Raw genomic sequence first — 22,786 nt, forward strand, 5'->3', positions numbered from 1 at the left:
ATCAGTCTACCCACCTACACCAAAAAAAAAGAAGAAAAAAAAATACACCTTCTTTTCCTCAGTTCTACTCTATTTTCTTTTTCCTGCTCATGAGTCCAGGCCTGGATTTATCCCCCAGGCAGAACTGCTGTTTGCTCAGCGGGACGAGCTGAGAGAACAGGATGACTTTGGAGACAACTCTTAGTTACACAGGGAGGAATAAAACAACCCCCAAAGAAAAACCCCCAAAGAAACAAACCCCAATTCTCTAGGTTACACTATCGCTTACATAACCAACCTCTCCGGTTACATTTACCCTTCCTATAAATAAGAGAATCGGCCAGAAAAGAACGGCCCTAAAAAAATAACAACAGAACTGAGTCGGGACGCGGCGGGCGCGGGGACAGGTGGGCTCAGCAGGGGGACGAGGACATCTGGTCGTAGTCGGGGCACTTGAGCAGGGCCGGGTAGTTACTGTTCATCTGCAGGGAAGCCTCGCTGGAGATGTCCGAGGGGCTGCGGCCCCGCGCCCACGCGTCCGGGTGCAGGAACTGCCCCGAGTAGTCGGAGCAGTTGCTCAGGCGGGGCCGGTAGAAGCCCGGGTGGGGTCTGTACAGGTCCTCGGCCGTGTAGCGCTTCATGAACAGGTAGACAGACATCACCCCGGCGCTCTGCAGGACAGACACATGGGCTGAGGCTCTCCCCGCCCGCGGCTGCACCGCCACCCAACAGGACATGACAGAAGTCGCCTTTTCTGCGCTGGTGGTGATGCTCAAAAGCATCACCTGCCCCATGCCTTGGATCTGTGCAGTATGGCACAACCACATCTCTGCTTTTCATGCCTGGCATCAAATTGTGATCAAATGCCCCGTCAGTGCTCCAGGGTTTGTCCCCCTAAATGTCCCCTTCAGGATGTAATTACCCCCCTACCCTCACAGCCTTCCCTTAAGCCCTGTCTGAGCCCTCTTTGTGCCAACAGCCTCAGTCTGCCCACCCCTGGGAGTGGGGAACACTTGTACCAGGGGTGTGGGTACCTCTGTGAGAAGGAAGGAGATGGCAGAGAAGGCAAAGGACCACCCATATTTGTAATTGAAGAACGACTCTGAGTCCTTGGTCCTGTTGAGCATCTCATCATTAATGCTGGATATGTAGAGGACCAGCCCCACCACCAGTGACAGACCTGCAGAAGGACAGTGGGAAATGATTCAGGGATGAAGCTGCTGAAGAAGCACCTTCCTGAAGGCCTGACTTTGGGGGAAAGTAAAAAATATAATAATATGCTTGTAATAACTAGGGAAAGGAGCTGCTCTCCTGCTGCTCTAACCCAAGACACTCCTCTCATTGCAGTCAAACATTCCCTGCTCAGGGAAATCTGTGAGCACTGTGAGGAGAGATCTGCCTCCAGTAGGAGCTGCTTCAAAGCTCAGCTGTCACAGCTATTTGTTTAGCACTCGCACAACACCATGAATAAAACATTCCCTTTTCTCATGTAGACACAGCCCAAGTGAGCAGTTTGAAGTTTCAGATCTCTCCTGTGACTGATGTGCCACGAGAAGCATCCTCTCCCCCAGCAGCTGCTCCTGCACGGGTGCCTTTCCCCACATTTCCACAAACAAGCTCTGCATCCATCCCACAAGCTCTGATCAGGCTGTGGGACTGAGCTGGGAGTGATGAGTCTGACAAGGAGCCACCAGGGCAGGTGAGGAGAGCACCAGCAGCTACCAAACCCAACTCCGTGCTCGGGGGCTGTCAGGAGAAAAGTTGGCTTATAAAACTCACCTGACAGGATGAAGAAGATCCCTGAGACAAAGGCCAGGATGGTCCTGTGGGGCCGGATGTGGCCAATGTTGCTCAGGATGAAACCGATGAACATGAAGAAGAGGCTGACCAGAGGGAAGGGGGTGGCAGAGCGGATCATCTCTGTGGAGAGAGGAGCAGAGGGCAGTGAGAACAGGTTAACATTCCCTAAATAGTGTGAGAAATGGGCTTGGCTGGGTGAGAGGGCTCCAACCCTCATGCTCAGATTGTGTCGTGTCTGAGTTTCTCTCCTTGCTAATGAGCTGAGTAAAACAGAGAGTTATGGAATCACAGAATGGTTTGGGTTGGAAGGGACCTTATGTTCCAACTCTCTGCCATGGGCAGGGACACCTTCCACTATCCCAGGCTTCTCCAGGCCCTATCCAACCTGGCCTTGAATATTTCCATGGTTGGAGCATCCACAGACTCTCTGGGCAACCTGTGCCAGTGTCCCACCTCCATGGTGGTGACTCTGCTGATGTTTGCATTTCTGTGTGCAGAAATGGGATCCCGTGCGAACTCTTGCATGGGAAACCATCAGAACCTGCATTTTTCTCTAGCTTTATTGCATAAGTGTTTGCAGAACATTTCTATTGATTAAATCAGAAATGACTGCAGAATTCATCGTGAGAGCTGTGACACTCCATCCTTAATTCATCCTGTGATATAATGTGTAAAATTCCTAGGGAATAAATACAGCTGCAAATTACAGAGAGCAGACTAAAAAGCCAAACATTTTTTGATAAACATTAGTGTTGAATAGCCAGTGATAGGAAATTGTAGAGCTTAGAGCCTCTGTGGGCATCCTGCCATTAGAAAGGAGTGTCCCCAAAAGCTCAGAGCACACTGGGCAATCCCCACAGTAAAAAATGTAGTTGCATCATTGTGTGACAGCTCTGTCGAGGAACTCAGAGCTTCTTTGGCAAGGACACAAAGGTGATTTCTTGGGGAGGGTCCCTAGTGCTTGGGACTCAGTGATTTGCAGGGTGTAAAGGGTGGGACCCCACCAAAACACTTACTCAGGACGTTGATGGTGGACTCAGATGTCAGCTGGATGTTCATGGGCATCACGTATTCGATGGTGAAGCACCGGCCACGCTCCTCCCCTGCAGCAGACACAGACAAAAATGTGAACTCTGAATCCAGAGGGTTTAAGGGTCACCCCAGGGGTGATAGCAGAGCTCCTCACTTCTCCCTTGACTTTTCCAAAGTAGTTGAAACTTTGTGACATTTTAGGTTGGTCACTTTGAGATCTCCATTCCCTTGGGTTCTGTTCAACTCTGTCCCTGCAGCCAAACTGCTTCATCAAATTTGGCACAGACAGAGGGAATGGTCCTGCTGACCTGAATCTAAATTTTGCAGGGATGAAATTGAAAGTTTTTAGCTGCTGCCCAAGGCATCGTGGTTGCAGCTCTGGAACAGGGCAGGGGGTCTGGCAGGGCAGCAGCAAACTCACCAAAGCCTGTGTGCAAAGGCACGTTTATCCTTTGGGCTGTAAAGTCAGGCATGAAGAGATGACATCTGAGTTTGGAAGCAGGGATGGGCAGAGCCTCCAAAACCCCATTTTCCTTGGCTTTTCCTGCAGGGTGGCACTGACACACACCAAACCAAGGGGCTGTTTGTGGCTGAGACACCCTACCTGCCAGAAAGCAGACCCTCCAGAGCCCCGAGTGCAGGGACAGCTTGATCTCGGCCGTCTGGTTCTGGGGCTGCACGATGCCCTCCTCCAGGTAGAGCCAGTAGTCGGTGCTGACGGAGATGCCCAGGAGGCCGAGGCCGCAGACGGCGAACACGGAGCTGAGCAGGGTCAGCGCCTTCCTGCTGCAGGCGCTCATCGCCACCAGCATCGGGCGCCGGCGGGGCCGCGCGGGGAGCCCGGGCCACGGAGCCTTCGGGGGCTGGAACTCTGCCCCGGGCTGCCTCAGCTGAAAGGAGCCATCCAAACCATCAACAATGGAAGGAGAATTTGAACCAGATCCCGCCCCTCTGGTGCCCCGCGCCGAGCGGGGATGGGGGAATGGCACAGAACGACGGGCGGCTCATCCCTTGGCGCGCTGGGGCTGCTGCAGGTGAATTCCTGCTGCCCCAGGTGAATTCCCGCTGCCCCAGGTGAATTCCCGCTGCCCCAGGTGAATTCCCACTGCCCCAGGTGAATTCCTGCTGCCCCAGGTGAATTCCTGCTGCCCCAGGCAGGGCTGGATATACTGCAGGTGAATTCCTGCTGCCCCAGGCAGGGCTGGGTTTACTGCAGGTGAATTCCTGCTGCCCCAGGTGAATTCCTGCTACCCCAGGCAGGGCTGGGTTTACTGCAGGTGAATTCCTGCTGCCCCAGGTGAATTCCTGCTGCCCCAGGCAGGGCTGGCATTGCCGCAGGTGAATTCCCACTGCCCCAGGCAGGGCTGGATATACTGCAGGTGAATTCCTGCTGCCCCAGGTGAATTCCCACTGCCCCAGGCAGGGCTGGGTTTACTGCAGGTGAATTCCTGCTGCCCCAGGCAGGGCTGGCCTTGCTGCAGGTGAATTCCTGCTGCCCCAGGCAGAGCTGGGTTTGCTGCAGGTGAATTCCTGCTGCCCCAGGCAGAGCTGGGTTTGCTGCAGGTGAATTCCTGCCGCCCCAGGCAGGGCTGGCACTGATCCCTCCAAGGATGGAGGAGAACTGCAGCATCTTATCTTATCTCCCTGCAGAGCCTTATCAAGCACTGACAGTTCCTGGAGCTGCTGAGCCACGGCAATCAGGGCTCAGCAAAGCTGCTGGTAACTGCTGGACCAATCCCTGCCCTGAGCTGCTCCCATCACCAGCCAACTCCCTTCCAACACAGACATTTCCCCACTTCCAGGGTAGATTTACCAATTAGGAGATGTTGGCAATTTTGTAAAAGCCATGCTACATTTATGGCATCATCAAACAATGTGGAGCAGAGTGGCATGACACAGTAATCTGCTTTTTGTTGTTGTTGTATTGCTCTCACCAGAGCTGCCAGCACCCTCCCTGGTCCAAACCCACCCTGTGCTTTGGGGGGAGGCAGGGAAATGGGGTCAGAGAGCTGCAGCCAGGCCCTGAGCAAATCTTAAAGGAAAAGATTCTCTCATCCCCATGCCACTTATGTATAGCATCTTTTTAAATTATTATTATTTTATTGCACATTTGCTACTTTGGGCAAATTAGCCATTCCTATGGTGCCCTTGCAGACTGATAAAATAACACCAGAAATCAGAGTTCTTGGTGCAGTGGAGAAAAAGTGAAATTAGTAGGGGAGTGAAGGGGGGAACCCACAGCAACAAAAGACTAAAGGACTAAGAACAAGAAGGAAAAAGATGTGTGTGAGAGATGGTCTTGTGTGGAGTAGCAGGGAGGCAGATAGCGCCACTGGCTGCTGTTCTGAAGGCAGAATGAATCACAGATAAGTGCCGTGTCATGTCTATTTTCCAAGGCACATTTTGCTGCTATTCAGCACTGCAAGCAATAAGGAAATAATATCTAAATCCAGCTAGACTACAAAAGCTACTGACTTTGTAAGCAGGCTGCATCTTCCTTGGACTCCCTTTAGAACTGCACTAGTTTTGTTTCACACCCTCAGGAGTGGCTGCATCACTCCTGTGCTCCCCTGGTGAACAGACTCCTTGGAAGAGAAGTCCTGTTGCTGTTATCACTGCAGTGAAGGTGGTGGGTTTAGTGATTAAATCAGGAGACACGAATCCTGCCTGGACCAGGAGATGACAACTCCCTGTTCCAGCACGGCCGAGCAGACTGGAGGAGGGTGTTTTTTTTTCCTAGTGCCTCAGATGCAAATATATTAATTCTCACTTGCTTACACAGACTCTCAGAGATGCCAAAAATCCTCACAGCTTGTACTTTTACACCTGAAAGGCTCCAAGGATAATGTTGTGCCATAATTCCCTCATGGTGAAAGCCAGTAGGTGATGCTGAGAGAGGTTCCTTGCTCCTCCAGCACTCTGGGGAGCTCTGAGCTCTTGCAGTGCTCATCCCCAGCACTTCTGTCTCACAAATCCACAGCACCAGCTCCCCACACCCATCCTGGGCTGTGTTTGCAGCAGTTTCATTTAGATTAACATGAAGGAAACTTGTAGTTACTGTGGAGTCCAAAGAAAGGCATTTATTGAACAGATGTGACATCCAAGGTCTGTGTGCCCCTCCAGCTCACTGTTCTGGGCAGCAAGATGAGAGGAAAGCAGGGAATGCTGCTGGAAGAGTGTCAAATTCTTGACTGAAAGACAGAGAAGGAGAGGGAGTCTTTAATTATGGGATCTGACCTCGAGTCCAAGGCAGGCAAGTACATCTTGGTGGGAAGCAGATGTACTCGCACCCTCAAGCACTGCAACAGCTTTGACAATTCCCTACCAGATGAAATTAAGGGTTTGGCTCTTCCTACGTTCACGCTGTGCCTTTTCCCAGAAGGTTCCAACCTACAGGAAGGGGATTGCTGTCTCCAGACAGCCCGAGCAAGTGCTCCAGCTCACACTCCTGCAAGCTTTCCCTCTACCTTTGGCTTTGATAACCAGCCTCATTTTCAGTGCTGCTATTTAATGCTTCCCTAAGCTCAAAGAAAGTAGGATGTGTTCCCAGGAGGAATACCTCCCTGCTAGGGGAGCAAGGAGCAAAGTGCTGAGAGGATGCTCAAATTCCTTTTTCCCCTGAAGAATTAGGAGGCAGCAGGTAAAGAAGAAACTTGTGGCTGTGGGGCAGAAAAGCACATCAGCCCTGCACCTCCCATTTCCAGGGGAAGATGCCATTTCCCATCTCTGTAGATTCCCATTGGGTTCAGCAATCAAGCAGCCAAGCCACAGATCCTCCGGCTCATTCATTCTTCCCCCCAGCTCAGCCAGAGCCATATTTTCTAGTTGCTGCCTCAAAATGAACAGCATTTACTACAGAGTGTCTCATCCCTCTTGGCATTTTGGTGTTGAAATGGTAAAAGGAACTGGAGATCTATTCTTGACTCGTGTATCATCAACAACCATCCTCCCTGCACATTTTCATTAATAACGAGCCAAAAATCATAGTAGGGAGTATGTGAAGGTCCAGATAAAGATATTTAGAGAGGAATAACAAAGCATTTCCTGTGATTTGCTGCCCACCAATATCAGGCACTGGAAAATAGACCCATTTGGTCTCATTTCTCCTGGTGTGACGTGAGCAGCAGGGACAGGGCTCGGGTGTCAGAGTTGCACCTCTCAATGGCCTCATTCCTTTTCTCTCTCACAGTTCAATTTCCATGAAATCACTGATCTATTAGAGACTGGTGCCTGTTACTGCCTCTCTGGAACATAGAATCCAGCCTGATGTGATGGGGAACAGGGCAGGGATGGTGCAGGACATCTGCTTGAAATAAACCTTCCCCAGGTCCAGTGCCTGGAGAATTCACAGGGCTCCCAGGTGAAAAGGTTTTCAAGGACAAGAAGAGAAGCTGGCTTGATCATCAGGAAGGATTTAGTCCACAGTGACCTTTATCAATTGTGTTATTCTTCCTATGGCTGTTTGGTTTCCAACAGGAGCTGGATTTTAAATTAAATGAATAGAGCCCCAAAGATTTCCAGGAAACAGAACCCTAGAACTGCTCCTTCGATCACACTGTGCATCCTGGTACTAGTCCAGGGAATAATAAAGGCAGTCTGCAATGTGATCTGCAGCCTTTGTAATGAATTTCTCCTTGCCTTGGAGCAACAGTTGCTGATGGAAACAGCACATGGCCCTTGCTGGGCCTGAATCCTTTGGGAAATGAAATGAGTATCGGTGTTGTTTCTAACGCAGTTCACCCAGATCTAGGAGTAAATCCTTACCTGTTGCTCATAGTCACAGAAAGGAAATGTCCTGGGCAGATTTCTGAGCCACATCTGTGGCCTAATGCCAAGCACGAGCCACTGCTCTGGGCTATGTGGGTGGGTTGAGAAAAATGAATATATCACTGGTCAGGTGCCTGGACAGGATGGGTCACCTCAATAAATCTCTGCTCTGAGTTCACCGGGAAACAGCAGCTCCCTCCTGCCCTGGGTAAAGGCAGAGGGAGCAAAGCCATTGATTTTTATGTGGCATCATTTCCAATTTCCTGACATTTGGGAGGAAGGGAAACATTGCCAAGGTTATCGGAGCAGGCAGGAGGGAAGGGTTTGTTTGTGGAGGGCCAGGACAAGGCTGGTGGCCTGTGGCTGTGAATGCCTGGTCTGTGCTGCAAACCAAGGGCCAAGGGAAACAGAGATTCAGCCACAGATCTGGAGTAGTGGGAGAGGCTGAGCAGAACATAAAGGAGAAGGAATGAATTCAGTGAAAGAGGAGCAGGAAACCCTTTGAGTCAGCAATGGATGTACAAAGAACGTCAGGGGCCTGGGTAGGAGCGATCAAATACCAGAGAGTGTGAGCTGTGATGGAGCTGAACTGAAAGGACCAGATCCCACTAAGCTGCAAGAAGAAATTGGGCTGGCTAAAAATAAAGGGCCTTCGAGCAGTGTGATCCCTTTCTCAGGACACAGTGCGGGCCATGGATGTGGGCAAAAAACAAAATAGGTCAAGGAGAGCAGTTCTTTGAGGGCAAAACTTCTCAGAGCTGGCAGTGCTTAGGCAGGCAGGACTGTGCTGAGGCCACCACTGCACTGTCACCCTCCCTCACACAGCACAACTCACCCTGGCTCCCCTGGGGCAAATCCAGAAAAGGCTGATTTGGTCATTAATAACCCTGGTGAAACAGAGTGATCCTAAAGGGTGCAAATGCTTCAGTCCCAAACCAGGGTGTGCAGGATGCAGGCAGATGCACTGGTGCTCTGTGGGTTGGCAGAGAGGCTTGGACCAGTGTGAGGAGCACATGGGGAGCTGACTTTAACCACAGCTGAGGAGAAGAAGAGGAGGAAACGGTGAGGGCAGCACCCACGGCTCCATCTGGGATCGCAGGAGAAGCAGCTCCACAAACCTGACCTGGAAAACTGGGCAGCTGGGAAAGAGTTCTGCTTTTGGAATTACTGCTTGGGAAGAAACAGTCCATCCTGAAGCTTGGAAAAGGTGTGCTGCAGGCAGGAGAGCAGCACAGGGCTGCTCAGGTTCCATGAAAGAGCTGAAGAGAGCAGAGATGGCTGCAGAGAAAAGCAGTGTCTCCTGAGAGAAGGAAATTTCCAAAGAGGATGTGGGTTGGAGCTGCCCCACAGGGCTCCCAGGTGCCCTGTCCTGCACTCACCACCTCCCCTGACACACAGGGAGACAGAAATACATCAGGCAGCTTGAAGAGCTGCATTCGTGTCACACAGAAATGTCAGCTTGATTTCCGAGGGAGAAAAGTCGTATTGGAAAAAAATTAAGTGCAGAAATAAATCTTTTGGATGCAGAGGAGGTTTAGCCTGATATTAAGAAATAAAACAGCCCATCTCCTGGCAGTTTGAACAAGGGCTTGTAACTGTGACTACGAGCAAACAAACTTCAAAAGGATCAATAGTGGGCTTGAAAGCTTCCCCTGAGCTGGGAGCAGCAGCGCTGCCATTACTGACAGACACGGCAGGGCTGGATCAATGGGCACTCCGGGCTCACAGCCTCTCCAGGGAGGCTTTCAAAATAAATAAATGAATAAAAAAAGAAGGCTGGTTATGAGTTATTTAAGCCCAGATTGAGCCACAGCAATAACAAACCTATTAATTTTGTGCTTGTCGTCACACACAAGGAACACCTGATAAATAATCAGTGAGGAACGATTTGTGAGCTCACACACTGCAAGGCTCACCACTAACTGAGTTTGGTAATGAGATTACTTGGGATTTTCTCTCTCTCAAACTTGACTTACATAATTTTTCTGAGAAGTCCTCTTTTTCCCTAGCACTTCCTGTGCTTCATTTCTTGCCAGAGTTATTTTTTACAGTTTGGTGAAAAAAAATCCTGCTATGGCAGTGCAAGAGTGATGGAAATGCTGTATAGGAAGCACCATAACTCCAATCTCCATAACTCAAATCTCAAGGCTGACCCACTTCCCTCTCCTTCTTTATCTCACACCAGGCTTTTTTGCTGTGGACTCTTCAAAACCTGCCCTTTTGCCTGGGTCAGGTTTGCAGGGAGCTGTTACTGATAACTGAGCACACCTCAGCTCCAGCACCAAATATAAAGAGATCAAATGATATTCCCAAGGTCAAAGGAGAAGTAACTGAGATTTATTTCCCATCCCAGCCCTCCAAGCAGACCCTTTCCCAAACTGGCCACACTGCTGCACTCACTGGAGTGATGGCACTGCTCCAGCTCTTTCACACTAATGGCTTTGGACGAAGCCAGACATTTTCAGCAAATAAAATCATGGAGCAAAGAGCCCCAGGTCCTGGTTCACAAGCTGCTGGCACAGTGTACAGTCAGTCTCATTCACATGGTCCTTCTGGATCCACAGATATCCCCCACAAAACTTTTATAGAACTCATCCCACCCACGTGTCTCCTTTTCCCTGGGTGTTCCAGGCTCTTACCTCTGTTAACCCCAGCTGAAGGGATGCTCTGGCAAGTGGAGAACCTGTGATGGGGCTGAAGGTGGGGAGAGCAGTTCTGGCAGATCAGCTGCAAGGATGAGGGTCCTCAATGGAGGCTTCAGCTGCTGGATGGTCTGGGAGTGGCTTTGGGAACAGGCAGGACCTGAGGGGAGGCCACAGCCTCAGCTCTCTCTCTGACTGACCTCCAGGAGGGCTGCAGGGTGCTGGGACACAGGGACAGGCAGATGGCAGGCAGGTCTCTGCATCCACGTGCTGGCAGCTCCTGCCCTGGGGTGTTGCAGAAAAGTGCACAAAAATGACACAAAGTGAATTTCTGAAGAGAGAAATGGGAGCTAAAGCTGTGAGCTGGCAATGTTTCCCCCACACCCAGGTCCAGCTCTCCAGGTCTAACCTATATATCTGTTCAAATTTACAGCCCTAACAATAGCTGAGCCCTGCCCTTTGCAGAGCCCTTCCCAATGTCCTCTCTCCCTACCACATCTGACACAGAATTCTCCTACCCACAGTGTGTCAGAACGCTCACAGCCAGGGACCTGGGCTGAACTGCTGCTTTCAGTACCCTACAAAGAGCTACAAAACCAGAATGAAAGAGGGGAAATATCTCATGCTGCAAAGCAAAGCAGCTGGTGACTGTGCTGGAGGAGCTGCAGAAACCTCGCTGCCAGGGAGCAGTGCCTGCCCATTAACCTCTGCCTGAGGTGCATCAGGGCTCTATTGAGATCCCAAACACATGAACTGCAGTAACCCAACGATCCAGTGACCCTGTTGAGGCTGCAGCATCCTGCTCAGCCTGGCTGGCACAGGGACAGAGCCAGGGGTGAGGGAGAGCAGCTGGCTCAGCTGTGCACACCCACTCACCCCAGCACCGGGGCTGGGCTGTTAAAGCTTCAACAGCTGGTCCTTATTCACTTCCAAGTGTCATTTAAGTTGGCACGAAGTCCTACAATAGCCTTGTAGATTAAAAAGAGGAGGAAAATCCTCTTCCTTGCAGCTTTTCAAGGTTTCCGTGTCCTTCCAGCAGCAAGGCAGGTAATGATTGAAGCACTCAAGCACCTCTTCTGTAAGATATTGATGTTTTAAAGTGAAGTGGGTGTGAGAATAGCCCCCAAATTCAGTGTAAGCACTTCATAGAGCTGTCCATGAAACGTCTCTGGGCTATAAACTTTCATTGCTGAGGAAGGTCTAAGAAAAGCCCCAGGTACAGCTGAGGCTGCTCAGCAGAGAGGGGCCAACACCCCCGGTTCCTTCTTTTCCCCTTGCTGATCAGTGCATGACAGCTTGAGCTAAATTAAGCAGCTGGGAGGTAAAAATAGCATCAAGAGCTAATTAAAGCTCTTGCACTCCCCCGTGTTGGTGGGGACCTGGGCTGGGGAGGCAGGAGGAAGCCACAGCTCTTCCCCCACTCCTGCTCTTCTCACCAGTGCTGGCAACTGGAGGGGTTTGATGAATATTTTTGGAGTGATAAATGAGAGGAAGGCAGAAATCCCCTGAGGGCTGAGGACGAGTGGCATGTTGGGCAGGCAGCACGTTGGGCCACGGCTGCAGAGACCAGAGTCCCCTCGGTGTGATTAAAGGTGATGGATGGCAGGAGCAGAGCCTCGTTAGTCAGGGGATTGCATTCCCTCTTCCCTGCTTAGGAACCAGCTTTACTGCAGAGCCTCTGAGCAGAGAAATGAAGGCATGAGGTGCAGCAGGGCTGTGTCATCCACACCTCTGGCAAACAACTTCATAACCTGGTGACACTCGTGGCTGCCACTGAACCCAGTGACCAAAGGCAGCAGCTGCTCCCTCTGGCTTTGCTTGAGCATTTTGGGGCACAACTCCCCAGGTCTGACGCTGAGCAGCCACTAAAGTGGGTCCCATTTTCACACAGGAAATATCTTTGCTTTATGCAGCTTGTTGGGTTTAATAACCAGGAATATTAATGTACATAATAAGTATTTATACATCACTGGAGGTACTAAACTTTCTAGCACCCAGATTTTAGCAAGATTGGTCACCAGTGTCACTAATTAAGAGTAAATGTCCTGGCAGACAGGGCAGGAAAAACCATGCATGACATGGAGCAGCCTGAGAACAGGCACAGGCACCACGAGCTGCTCAGGAGGCCGTGGGCTCACCTGTCCTGCCCAGCACAGGGAAGTGCAGCCACATCCTGGGAAAGCCTGTGGGAACAGGCAGGGAATGGACCTCTCCATCCTTCCTCCAGGCCAGCACCTTTTCCCAGGTGAAATCTGGCCTGGTCTCTGCCTACACTCCTCTCCTGTTCCCTTTTCACCACCAGGTCCTCATTCCTGCAGCACCCACCCAGCAGCCCCTCTCCTGCCACCTACACCCGACCTGATATCCCAGCCAGAGCTGCTGCAGGGAAAAGGAACATCAGTCAGAACCATTTTGTGTCTCCTGGGAAGGAGCCAGGGCCACCTGTAGGGCTTTGAGCCAGGTCTTGCCCTGGCAGAGCTGAGCCCCTGCTCCCTGAGCATGGGGATGGCATCAGGGAGCCCTGGATGGGCACTGGGTGGGAAAATTAATTATCCACAAGTTGTCCTGGGTCAGTGGAGGCATCTGCTGTGCTGGTCCAGTAACATCCTGCACTGGCAGCCTTGATGCTGCTCTAACAAGGGCTTTCACTGATAAGCAATCTCTCCCTCATTAATAAAAGAAAAACTGTAATTCCTGTCTTCCTAAACGATCACCCAGAAATTCCACTCATCTGTAACAACCCATTTCCTGAGCCTGAGGATGGCATGTGTGCTGTCCTTTGACAAATTCCATTTTGCCAGTAAATATTTTACCACAAATATCAGAAGTTGTGACTATACAGATTTAAAAATCAGTGTGACTTTGACACCAGCCTGTCTTTCTAGGACACACCTAGAACCCAAACTGTCTTTAATTTCAGTAAGATTAGGATTCCCACATAACTAAATGAGGGGGTCTGGGTCAAAAATGATTTTAAAAATGCCATTTAAACCCAGGGGTTTAAATCTTCCCATTTTTTTAGGAAAAGCTCCTGCTGCTCATTCCAGCCTCACACAGCTCACTGAAAACATTGAAATCTCTGCAGGCTTGTGCATTATTTCTCTTTTGTATTTTATATTCCCTCCCCTCTCCATAAATAAAGCTGAAGCTGCAAAAGCTGTGCTATGGATGCTGCCAGGTGGGAATTCATTCAGCTCAATGAATACATTCAACAGCCACCAGAACACAGCAAGGGATGGGAGAAAGCCCCACACAGAGACATTTCTGTGCCTTGGTGTCACTTGGGGCAGCCTGAGGATGAGGTGTGATGGCACAGGATGGGCTGCTGGGAGCCACTCTCCTGCCCTTTGGCTTTGTACGTAGGTTTTGATGTGACAGACCCAAATGTGCAGCTCAAACAGGGGCAGAGGAGCCTCTGAAAGGAGCCCAGACACGAGGAACTTGTGAAACCAAAGGGCAGCAGTGATGGGAACTCGGGAATTCTCCCCCAGCAGAGCTGCCAGCCTGGGCCATGCCAGCAGCACTCACTGCTGCTGCAGGAAACTCAGCAGAAATTCTCTTTTTTAGCTGAAACAGCCTTTTGCAGTGTTCTGGCTGGAGCAGTGCTGTCTTCAGGGAATGCAACAGCCTGGCTGCCCTTTCCCAAGGCTCACCTGTACCGTGCAGGCATCCACAGCTCCAAATCTCCCCCAGGGGGACACAGGGGACACAGTGGTGACAGCAGTGCCGAGCTCAGACCCCTCCCCGGGCACTCCTGAGGAGCTCCTGCAGCTCTGTGCCTGGAAACTCCAACCCTAAAAGCTGCACAGACCATCCCGTGTGGCTGATGGGGATCCGGGATGTGCCCGGCAATTCATCAAAGGCCGGGGCAGACCCTCCCTGCTCGCCGCGGTGGCTGAAGGACCACATTTCCCTTTTCACAATTCACATTTCCCATTTCCCATTTCCCATTTCACAATTCACATTTCCCATTTCACATTTCCCATTTCCCATTTCACATTTCACCGCCTTGCCCAGCTGTAAGCCCCGCGTGGAGTGATGCTCTCCATGTCCCCGTTGTTCCATCCATGTCCCCGGTGTTCCACCCGTGTCCCCGTTCCCCGCTCACACGGTAACACAGGATCCAGCCTCTCCCCTCTCCCCCTCCCGGCACTTTACTCCACTTAAGAACCAGGTCAGGTTTTTCTCAGAAGCCTCGCTCAATTCACGCTCCCCTCTCCAAGGGCTTTGCTAGGCTGGAAAACGTTCACAGCCTGAGTTCCCGCAGGTTTTCTGTTCCCTGGGAAAAATTCACATCCGCTCCTCAGCAAACCGGCCCCGAAGTCGCCGCTGAGGACGGGGATGCTCCGGCGCCCGAGGGATGGGCTCTGAAAAGCGCAGGGATGGAGATCTCGGGGGAGAAGCGCCGGGATTTTCCGGCTCCTTCGTGCTAAAGTCCTTCCCTCGGGAATGGGGCGAAGCCAAACGCCTCCACCCGAGCGGTGCCAGTCCCGGGCTGGGCACACGGGCACCTCACCGGGCACCTCACCCGGGCACCGCACCGGGCACCTCACCGGGCACCTCACCGGGCACCTCACCCGGGCACCTCACCGGGCACCGCACCGGGCACCTCACCGGGCACCGCACCGGGCACCTCACCCGGGCACCTCACCCGGGCACCTCACCCGGGCACCTCACCGGGCACCTCACCGGGCACCTCACCCGGGCACCTCACCGGGCACCTCACCGGGCACCTCACCGGGCACCTCACCCGGGCACCTCACCGGGCACCTCACCGGGCACCTCACCCGGGCACCTCACCGGGCACCTCACCGGGCACCTCACCCGGGCACCTCACCGGGCACCTCACCCGGGTATCTCACCCGGGCACCTCACCGGGCACCTCACCGGGCACCTCACCCGGCATCTCACCGGGCACCTCACCGGGCACCTCACCCGGCACCGCACCGGGCATCTCACCGGGCATCTCACCGGGCACCGCACCGGGCACCTCACCCGGCACCGCACCGGGCACCTCACCGGGCATCTCACCGGGCACCTCACCGGGCATCTCACCGGGCATCTCACCCGGGTATCTCACCCGGCACCGCACCTGGCACCGCACCGGGCACCTCATCCCAGGCACCTCACCGGGCACCTCACCGGGCATCTCACCGGGTACCTCACCGGGCACCTCACCGGGCACCTCACCGGGCACCTCACCTGGCATCTCCCCCGGGAGCCTCACCCGGGCAGGGCACACGGGTCCCTCCTCCCGGTGTCTCACCCGGCATCTCACCGTGTCCGGCCTCGCCGGGGATGCTGCGGACGCTGCCCAGGGCGGTGCCCGCGCCGCCCCCCGGCCCTTCCCGGCCCGAGGGGAATAGGGAAAGCACAGGGATACCTGCCCCGAGCCCTGCGGCTCCGCGCCCCGATCCCTCTTCCCCCGGCTTTAAACTTTCATGGCTTTCCATCCAATTCGGAATCCCCCCCGAACCGCCTCCCGGGCCGATGTCACCCCGTTCCCGGGACAGCCTGGCCCGGACACGGGAAGGAGCCCCAGCCCTCCCCTCCCCAGCCCGGTCCCGGCACTCACCGGCCCCGCGGGAGCTGCTCGGCGGCCCCGGGGATGCTCCGCTGGCTCCGCTCCGCGCCGGGAGAGCCCGGGGAGGAGGAGAGGGCATCACATGGCGCCGGGGCCAGCCCACCTCTCCCTCCCTCCCCTCCGTGCCCCCGTTCCCTCCCTCCCTCCATCCCTCCTTCCCTTTCTCCATCCTCCCCTTCTTCCCTCCCTCTCCCCTCGCTCCCTCTCCATCCACCCCTTCTTCCTCTCTACCCGCGCTCACTTCCCTCTATCCCTCCTTTCCCCATTCCTGCCTCTCCTTTCATCCTTTCCCTTTATTTCTCCACTTTCTCTCTATTCCCCGCTTTCCCCCTCCTTTTCCTTCTCCTGCTTTCCCCCATGAGCCCGTTCAGCCCCGGGCAGGGGTGGGATCCAGCCCTGCTCCTGCCCTCTGTACCTCCTCCTTCCTGCATCCCACACCTGCAAAAACTGCTCCGAGCGCCGGGCAGGACGCGGCTCCTTTGGGAGCCGGGGAAGGGAAATCCAGGGCTGAGGACACGGCAGACAGCGGGGAGGGCTGGAGGGCAGCGAGCCCGGAGTGCTGGGGAGAGCCAGCTCGGCAGCGAGAGAGCCAGGGCTAAAGGAGACAGGGACACAGGGACACAGGCTGTGGGCTCTGGGAGCCCCTGCCAGGCCGGGTGATTCAGCCAAAACGCACAGAAAATTGAGAGGCAGAGCCAAGGACGAGGATGCGGCTCCATCGAGGTGTCCAGCCACGGGACACTTCCTTGGATCCAGCAGGAAGGACATGAGAAGGGTCACAGCCCATGCAGGAGCTCCTGCCAGCCCAGGGAGCTCATGGACACCAGCCCAGCACCTGGAGCCGGGGATTGTATGGAAATCTCTGCAGGGACAGCTCATTCCCTGCAGGGGCTTTGCTCACACCCCACAGTGCCCAGCTCCCTGCCTAAAACGTGCTGCGTCTTTGCCGAGGCGGCCCCGGTTAGCAAAACACGAGTGCTTTAAATAGAAAAACTCAAAATAAAAGGAGATCTGAGATGCGGAGGAGGTGTTGTTGGGTGGCTTGTTTGGAATCAATGGAGCTCTGTGCTCGGGCTTGTTGAGCTCTGCTTGATTTACAGAAAGAACAGGAGCTGATGCAGATGTGGAGGTTCTGATTTATTCAACCAGAACATGGCAGAGCCCAAAATAGGCAAGTTCCAGATCCAGACTGGTGGAAAACTGCCTCTCAGTAAAGAGGTTTCTGGTTATTAGTCCTTGAGGGACTGCACCACATAAGTTCTTTCACACGAAGTTACAGCAATAGTTGAATTATAGTGGATTCAGCATGTTTTCCTGGGCTCTGATTCCTATTTGAGGAACAATTTAAAGCAGCGAGTCCCTCGGGGGTTTGACAGTAAGGCCGAAGCAGGGATTTGGTCAGCAGAATGGATTCTGCACAGGAAAAGGCAGCCAGAGGGGCGATGCCCTCAGGGATCCCAGGGGAAAGAGGCTTCCCTGGGAGGGAGAGCATGAGGAGGGAATTACCAATAAAATCACAGAGCTACAGGAGCCTTTTTAGGACTGGATGTTCCCTGTGTGTTATCAGGGTAGATGGTTTTGCCACAGTAATTGGCTGTTCATCATTTTTTCTTTTCTCTACATTGTTAAAAAGAAACCCAAACAAGGCAGACCTTCATTTATCTCCAGACAGACAACCTGTTCTGTGGGCTCTGGGCAGAGTCACTGCAATACAACACAAATAAAGGCACGGCTCACACAGTGACATAATTAACCACACAGTGTGAGAGGGCCCCAGCAGCCATGCAGATAATCAATTAGAAATACACATTTTGAGCTTCAGTTTCTTCCCCTCCCCTTTGCTTCCATGCAAATGTCGTTGCACTGAAACACTCGGGTGGATTTTGTGCTGCTGCTTGTCCCACACAGCAGCTCCTGCCCTGGCAAAGCAGGAGCACAGTGCCAGCACTCACACCAGGAGCATTTCCCACAGGATTCCAGGGCCAGGATCAAAGAGAGCACCAGTGATGCTTCCCTGAAGCCCCAGCAGCACAGCTGGACTCTCCCACCTCATTAGCAGCTCTCCAGAATTCCTCCCCATAACATGGATTTCCCTGATGATGGGAAAAGGCAGCGAAGTGGAAAATCCTTCTCTTGGACAGAAACTTGGCATGGCTGTCCCAGACAGGACAATCAGCACTTTACACCTTCTCAGCATCCCCCCAGACCTTGGGGCAGGACTCTGCCAAGTCCTGCAATGGCTGTTCTGGTTTATTGTTTCTCATAACACCAGCAGGCAGCATCACTTTTCCTTCTCCACTTTTCACTGTCCCTTCTGGGCTCTTTCCTCCTGTGGATTCTCCTCCACAGCCACGTGTGGGCCAAGTGAAGCTGGGGGGGACCTTGCCCAGGTCAGGATGGATGTCCCACAGCTGTGCCAGGTTCTGACCCAGCTCTGCCAGTCCCTGGCCACTGCAGCAGCCTTTGGTACCACTCTTTAATCGGTGTGGAAGCTTGGAGCTCCATGAACACCTCAGCAGCAGCTTTTAGGATGCATCCAAGGTCAAACCTTATCACTGAGGAGGGATTTGAGCTTCATTAGTGGCTCAGAACAGAAGAGATTCATTCCAGCAGTTCTCCCTGGGCTGTCAGCAGTGCAGTGGGGGGTGGTGGGCACATCTCATTTCAGCTACAACAGTTTCATTCTGACAAGTGACATCTGCAGGGATGTTTTCCCTGGCCTTTTCCCCATCAGCAGAAGCCACCTTGAAGGCACTCAGGCTATTATGAAATAAAAGGTCTGGTCCTGTCAGCTTGGGCCACCAACAGGCAGGAAACCTCAGGTTTGCCTCCCCTCCTGTTCCCTCGAATTTCTCCTGTGCTGAATTATTTGGACAGCAAATCCAGCCAGCAAAGGGCAGCCACCCCTGAGCCCACCCCTGGCTCTGATCTGGCGTCACACAACAGCTCCTGAGCAATTCTACCTGCACTCCAGGCTGGGGGGAGCATTTGGGGCACGGGGAGGGGAGGATTTTGGGCTCAGGGAGGGGAGGTCTGCCTCTGTCAGAAGTTGCAGTGTTTGCCTGAGGAAAGGGGAGAGCAGCAGGTGAATGCAACAAGCTGGGATGCTGGAGCTGCTGTGACTCGTGTGGGAGGTGACGGATGCTCCATGCCAGCTGCTCCAGCTCTTGCTATTTTTTGTCATTTCGTGGGCAGCAGGGCCAGGGGGAGGCTCAGGGAGAAGGCAGAGGAGCAGAGCAGCCCCAGCACAGCCCTCAGGGAACCCTGGGGCAGCTTCCAGGGGCTGGGAACCACTGGCTAAGGGAGACCTCAGAGAGTTTTGTTCCTCGTGGATGGTGTTTGTGGGGTATTTCACACAGTTTTGGGATCCACACCTGCAGCACTCAGGGCACCTGTGCAGGTGGGATGGGCTCTGCTTCAGGCAGCTCCTGTGGCGTGGAAGGAGTTCAGCACAACTTCTTCTCATCCCAGCAGAGTTATTGTTTTATTTTTCAAACGCTGAGAACAGGGAAAGACGTAAGACTCGCGGCACCAAGGAACAGCAGCCCTTCCCCTCTCTCCGGGAGGGTTTTCACATCCCGCTTGTACCAATGACTAAATTAAAGGAATTAACTCCGTGGGCTGTTGGAGCTGCAGCTCCATTTGCTGTTTCCCCTGCACATCCCTCTGCCTGGATCCGCTGCTTGGGAGGAAGCTCAAGGAGAGAGGTGCCACATTATTTTTAACCCAGCACCCACATGCTGTGTGAAAGCCTAAAAAAATAAAATAAAATAAAAAATGTGCAGAGCCTTTTGCAGCCTCCCCGAGCGGCTCTGACTCACGGAACAACAAAGGCACACGTGTGAATGGAAGTGAAGAGATTTTCATCTAAAATAAAATACCCTCTGGAATCATATGGGGCTAAACTGAGCACATAAAAGAGGAGGATGTGGCAGTTCAGGAGTTTTCCAGGTGCAGCCTTTAGCCCCCGTGGTGTCCCCAGGCTGATGATCTGAGCATCTCCACACGGGAGGGAAGGAGTTCTGAGAGAGCAGGGAGTGCCCACATCTCACCCTTTTGCCATGCAGGGCAGTGCCCTACAACGAGACAAGCTGGAATTGATGCTGTTTTTCTCACTGCTGGTGTTTTCTGTTATCCTGGTTTTTATTATCCTGTGGAGTTTCCACCAGCACAGGTCCCCTCTGGGAGCTGCACCTGCAACTGGACCCATCCAGGTTCCCCAGCCCAGCCCCACAGGAGACACCCAGGCTGGTTGGGAAGCAGCTGCCTGCAGGATGAACAATTGCTCTGGCCACAGCAATCTGATTTCAAAGGTCATGTTTTGGAAAGCAGTTTGGATGACATTAATTATTAAAGCCTCGTAACGCTTGTATTAAGGGTAATAGTTTTCCGTGTGATTTATATAGCACTGAAATTCATTACCAATCTTTTAATGATGTTAGTGTCAGTCAGGCACAAGAATGCTAAATGACTTATCCCAAAAAGACCAGGAACTGATCCAAGGGGTTTTGGGATGCTCTCACTGCTGGCCTTTCCTTCCTTCTGCCCTTGCAGTTTTTGCTGGTTGCTTTTATAGCTGTTTCTGATGGTTTTTTTTTTTCCTGAAATCACACATAATCAGCATCCCAGACATGGTTACACTTGAAGGAGAAGCAAATGCATCCTGTTAAAACTGAGTGTTTTTCTGGAGGTGTCCCTGGAAATGTTGAAGCTTTAATGAGGTTTTATATAAACTCTTGCAGAATGTTTTACATGGATTAGGAAATCTCCCTGTTATGGGCACTGAGTTTTATGAAGTGCTCTGAATAGAGGAGCAAGGCAAGAGGGGATGGATCAAGGCCTCAAATAGGAAAAATAGGAAAGGCAGGACAGATGTGGACCAAACTCTCTCAGACACACACACAAAATTCATTCCCAGCATGTGAAGAGATAAGTGGCTTTTCCCAGCCTTGATGGGCAAGAGTAAGATCTAAAATATTTCTAAGCAAGCTTCCACTGTGGGATTGCTTGTTTGGCTTTTTTTTTTTTTTTTTTTTTCCTCACCCAGGTAGAGTGCATTAAATTGGCTTTGGAATTATTTCCTCTCCTTTGTCAGATCGTGCAACAGCCTCTGCTGGGGCAGGATGTCAGCACCGACTCAGGGACCAGTGATGAGCACAGCAAGTGGCAGCTGGTGTCTGACACTGTCACCCTGGCAGCAAATGCAGGAAGTCCCTGGAGAAGGAGACAGCATTGACTCATTTCCCAGGAGATTTGCCTCATTCCATGCCCTGCTTTTGGGAAAGAATGAAAAAAAAACCCAAAAAAACAACCCTTTTTCAGGTGACTCTGTGGGTCCAGCCCTGCCACTGACTGGTCTTCTCATCAGATCCCCATTTCCTTGGGTGCAGCACCATTTTGGGAAGGTGACAAGTGACAGATGCAGGCAGGGAAAACATCCCTTTGAGGACAAGCCTTCCACACATGGTAACAGCTGTCCTGATTTGGGCCCCTGATTGATTTGCCTTTGCTTTACCACGGCTCCCCAGGGAGCAGGTGGGATTATAATTACCTCGTGGTAATTAATGCAGTCATCATTTCAGCTACCCCAGCAGTTCTCCGAGGAGCTGGTTTTATTTGCAGTTCACACACCAGCTCTGCAAAAATATTCTGAGGTTTCTGAATCAAATACCCAAATCTCTGGAGAGAGGCTGGGGCTGGGGGAGGCAGGCACCAACACTCGGTGTGATTTATCCTGCTGGAAACATTCCTGATGGAGATGCTCTCACACATGGATGTGGCAGGCATGGAGAGCCTCTTCTGCAGAAGCTTTTAACACTTCATTCTCCCCAGAACCACCAGCTGAATCTTGCCTGCTTAGAAAGAGTCAAACAAAGATGCAGTTGCAGACATTTTCCCCTTTTGCACACCCAAAGCAGCCCACGCAGGCTCTCACCACCCTCTTGTGACAGCTGAGTCATCCCACTGTGAGCTGGGGGATTGTCCTGCTCATGAGACCACCAGTGTGAGGTGGAGGCTGCAGTGTGGCCATGAGACTCTCCAACCCATGTGAGTCCATGTCCAGCCACCCATGGCTCTGCCAGACTTGTCTTTCCCCGAGGAGATCGTTCAGAAGTTCACGTCCCAGCTGTCACCCCAAAATCCACCAGCCCTTTGGATGGGCGCTGTGGTGGTTTGGCCACAAACCCTGGCCAGCCAAGGGGCTGGGGATGCAGCTCTGGTGGAATGGAGAGCTGAGGAAATGCTCTAGAGGCACCAACTCTGTGTCCACAAGCTCAGGGCAGTGATGTAGCCCCAAAGCCCCTGTCCTGCTCTGCACAAAGCTGTCTGAGGAGGGATGTGTTCATAGGCTTCAGAAGCTGAGCACATTAGATGGCAGATGTGAAGCAGCCTGGAAACACTGACTCTTTGGAAAAAAACCCCAGAATTTCAACCAGTCCTTTGGGCAAACTCAGCCAGACTTGTGAAAACAAAATGAACCCAATAAGTGAATTAGCATGAGATTGAATCCTGTGAGAGCAGGCAGGGAAGGGAGCTGTCTGTCAACTTGTCACAATATTTGGACATTGCCTTCAAGTTTTGAAAACAAACAATGTCAGTGTAAAGGAGGCTGGTGACGTGGGGTTGGACGGGGCTGGTGGGACTGGGAGGTTGTGCCTGGTCCCCCAGAAGTGCTAAATCAGGGATTTCATGGCACAGGTGGGGCCCTGAGGGTCACCAAGCACTGGAACAGCCTCTCCTCAAGGGAAGAAGTGGCAGAGGATGGAATGAACCATCCAGGGCTCCCACACTCAAAGAGACAAATTGAATTTGAGTTTCCTTGGGTGTGGCTGATCCCAAGGAGGGCACATTCCTCCAGCACCAATTCTCACACCCAGCTTTGAACAGACCCTCCCATCTGGGACCTCATTTGGCTCCTGGGGCTGTTTCTCCCTTTGGCTCCCACACCTGGAACAGCCCAGCACTACCGAGGTCAGCACAC

General features: G+C 52.6%; 1 protein-coding gene across 1 annotated transcript; it reads right to left on the reverse strand.

Annotated features, from left to right (window-relative positions):
* Positions 1-392: 392 nt before the first annotated feature.
* Positions 393-3,623, reverse strand: CACNG5 (calcium voltage-gated channel auxiliary subunit gamma 5; the record flags this gene model as incomplete). Its single annotated transcript, XM_083874803.1, has 5 exons — positions 393-650; positions 1,014-1,159; positions 1,759-1,899; positions 2,796-2,882; positions 3,416-3,623. 5 exons carry the CDS (start codon positions 3,621-3,623, stop codon positions 393-395), a joined length of 840 nt encoding a protein of 279 aa, XP_083730929.1.
* Between the last annotated feature and the right edge of the window lie 19,163 nt (positions 3,624-22,786).

The sequence above is a fragment of the Zosterops lateralis genome (genome assembly GCF_965231275.1).
Source record: "Zosterops lateralis genome assembly, chromosome: 18".
Lineage (NCBI taxonomy): Eukaryota > Metazoa > Chordata > Aves > Passeriformes > Zosteropidae > Zosterops > Zosterops lateralis.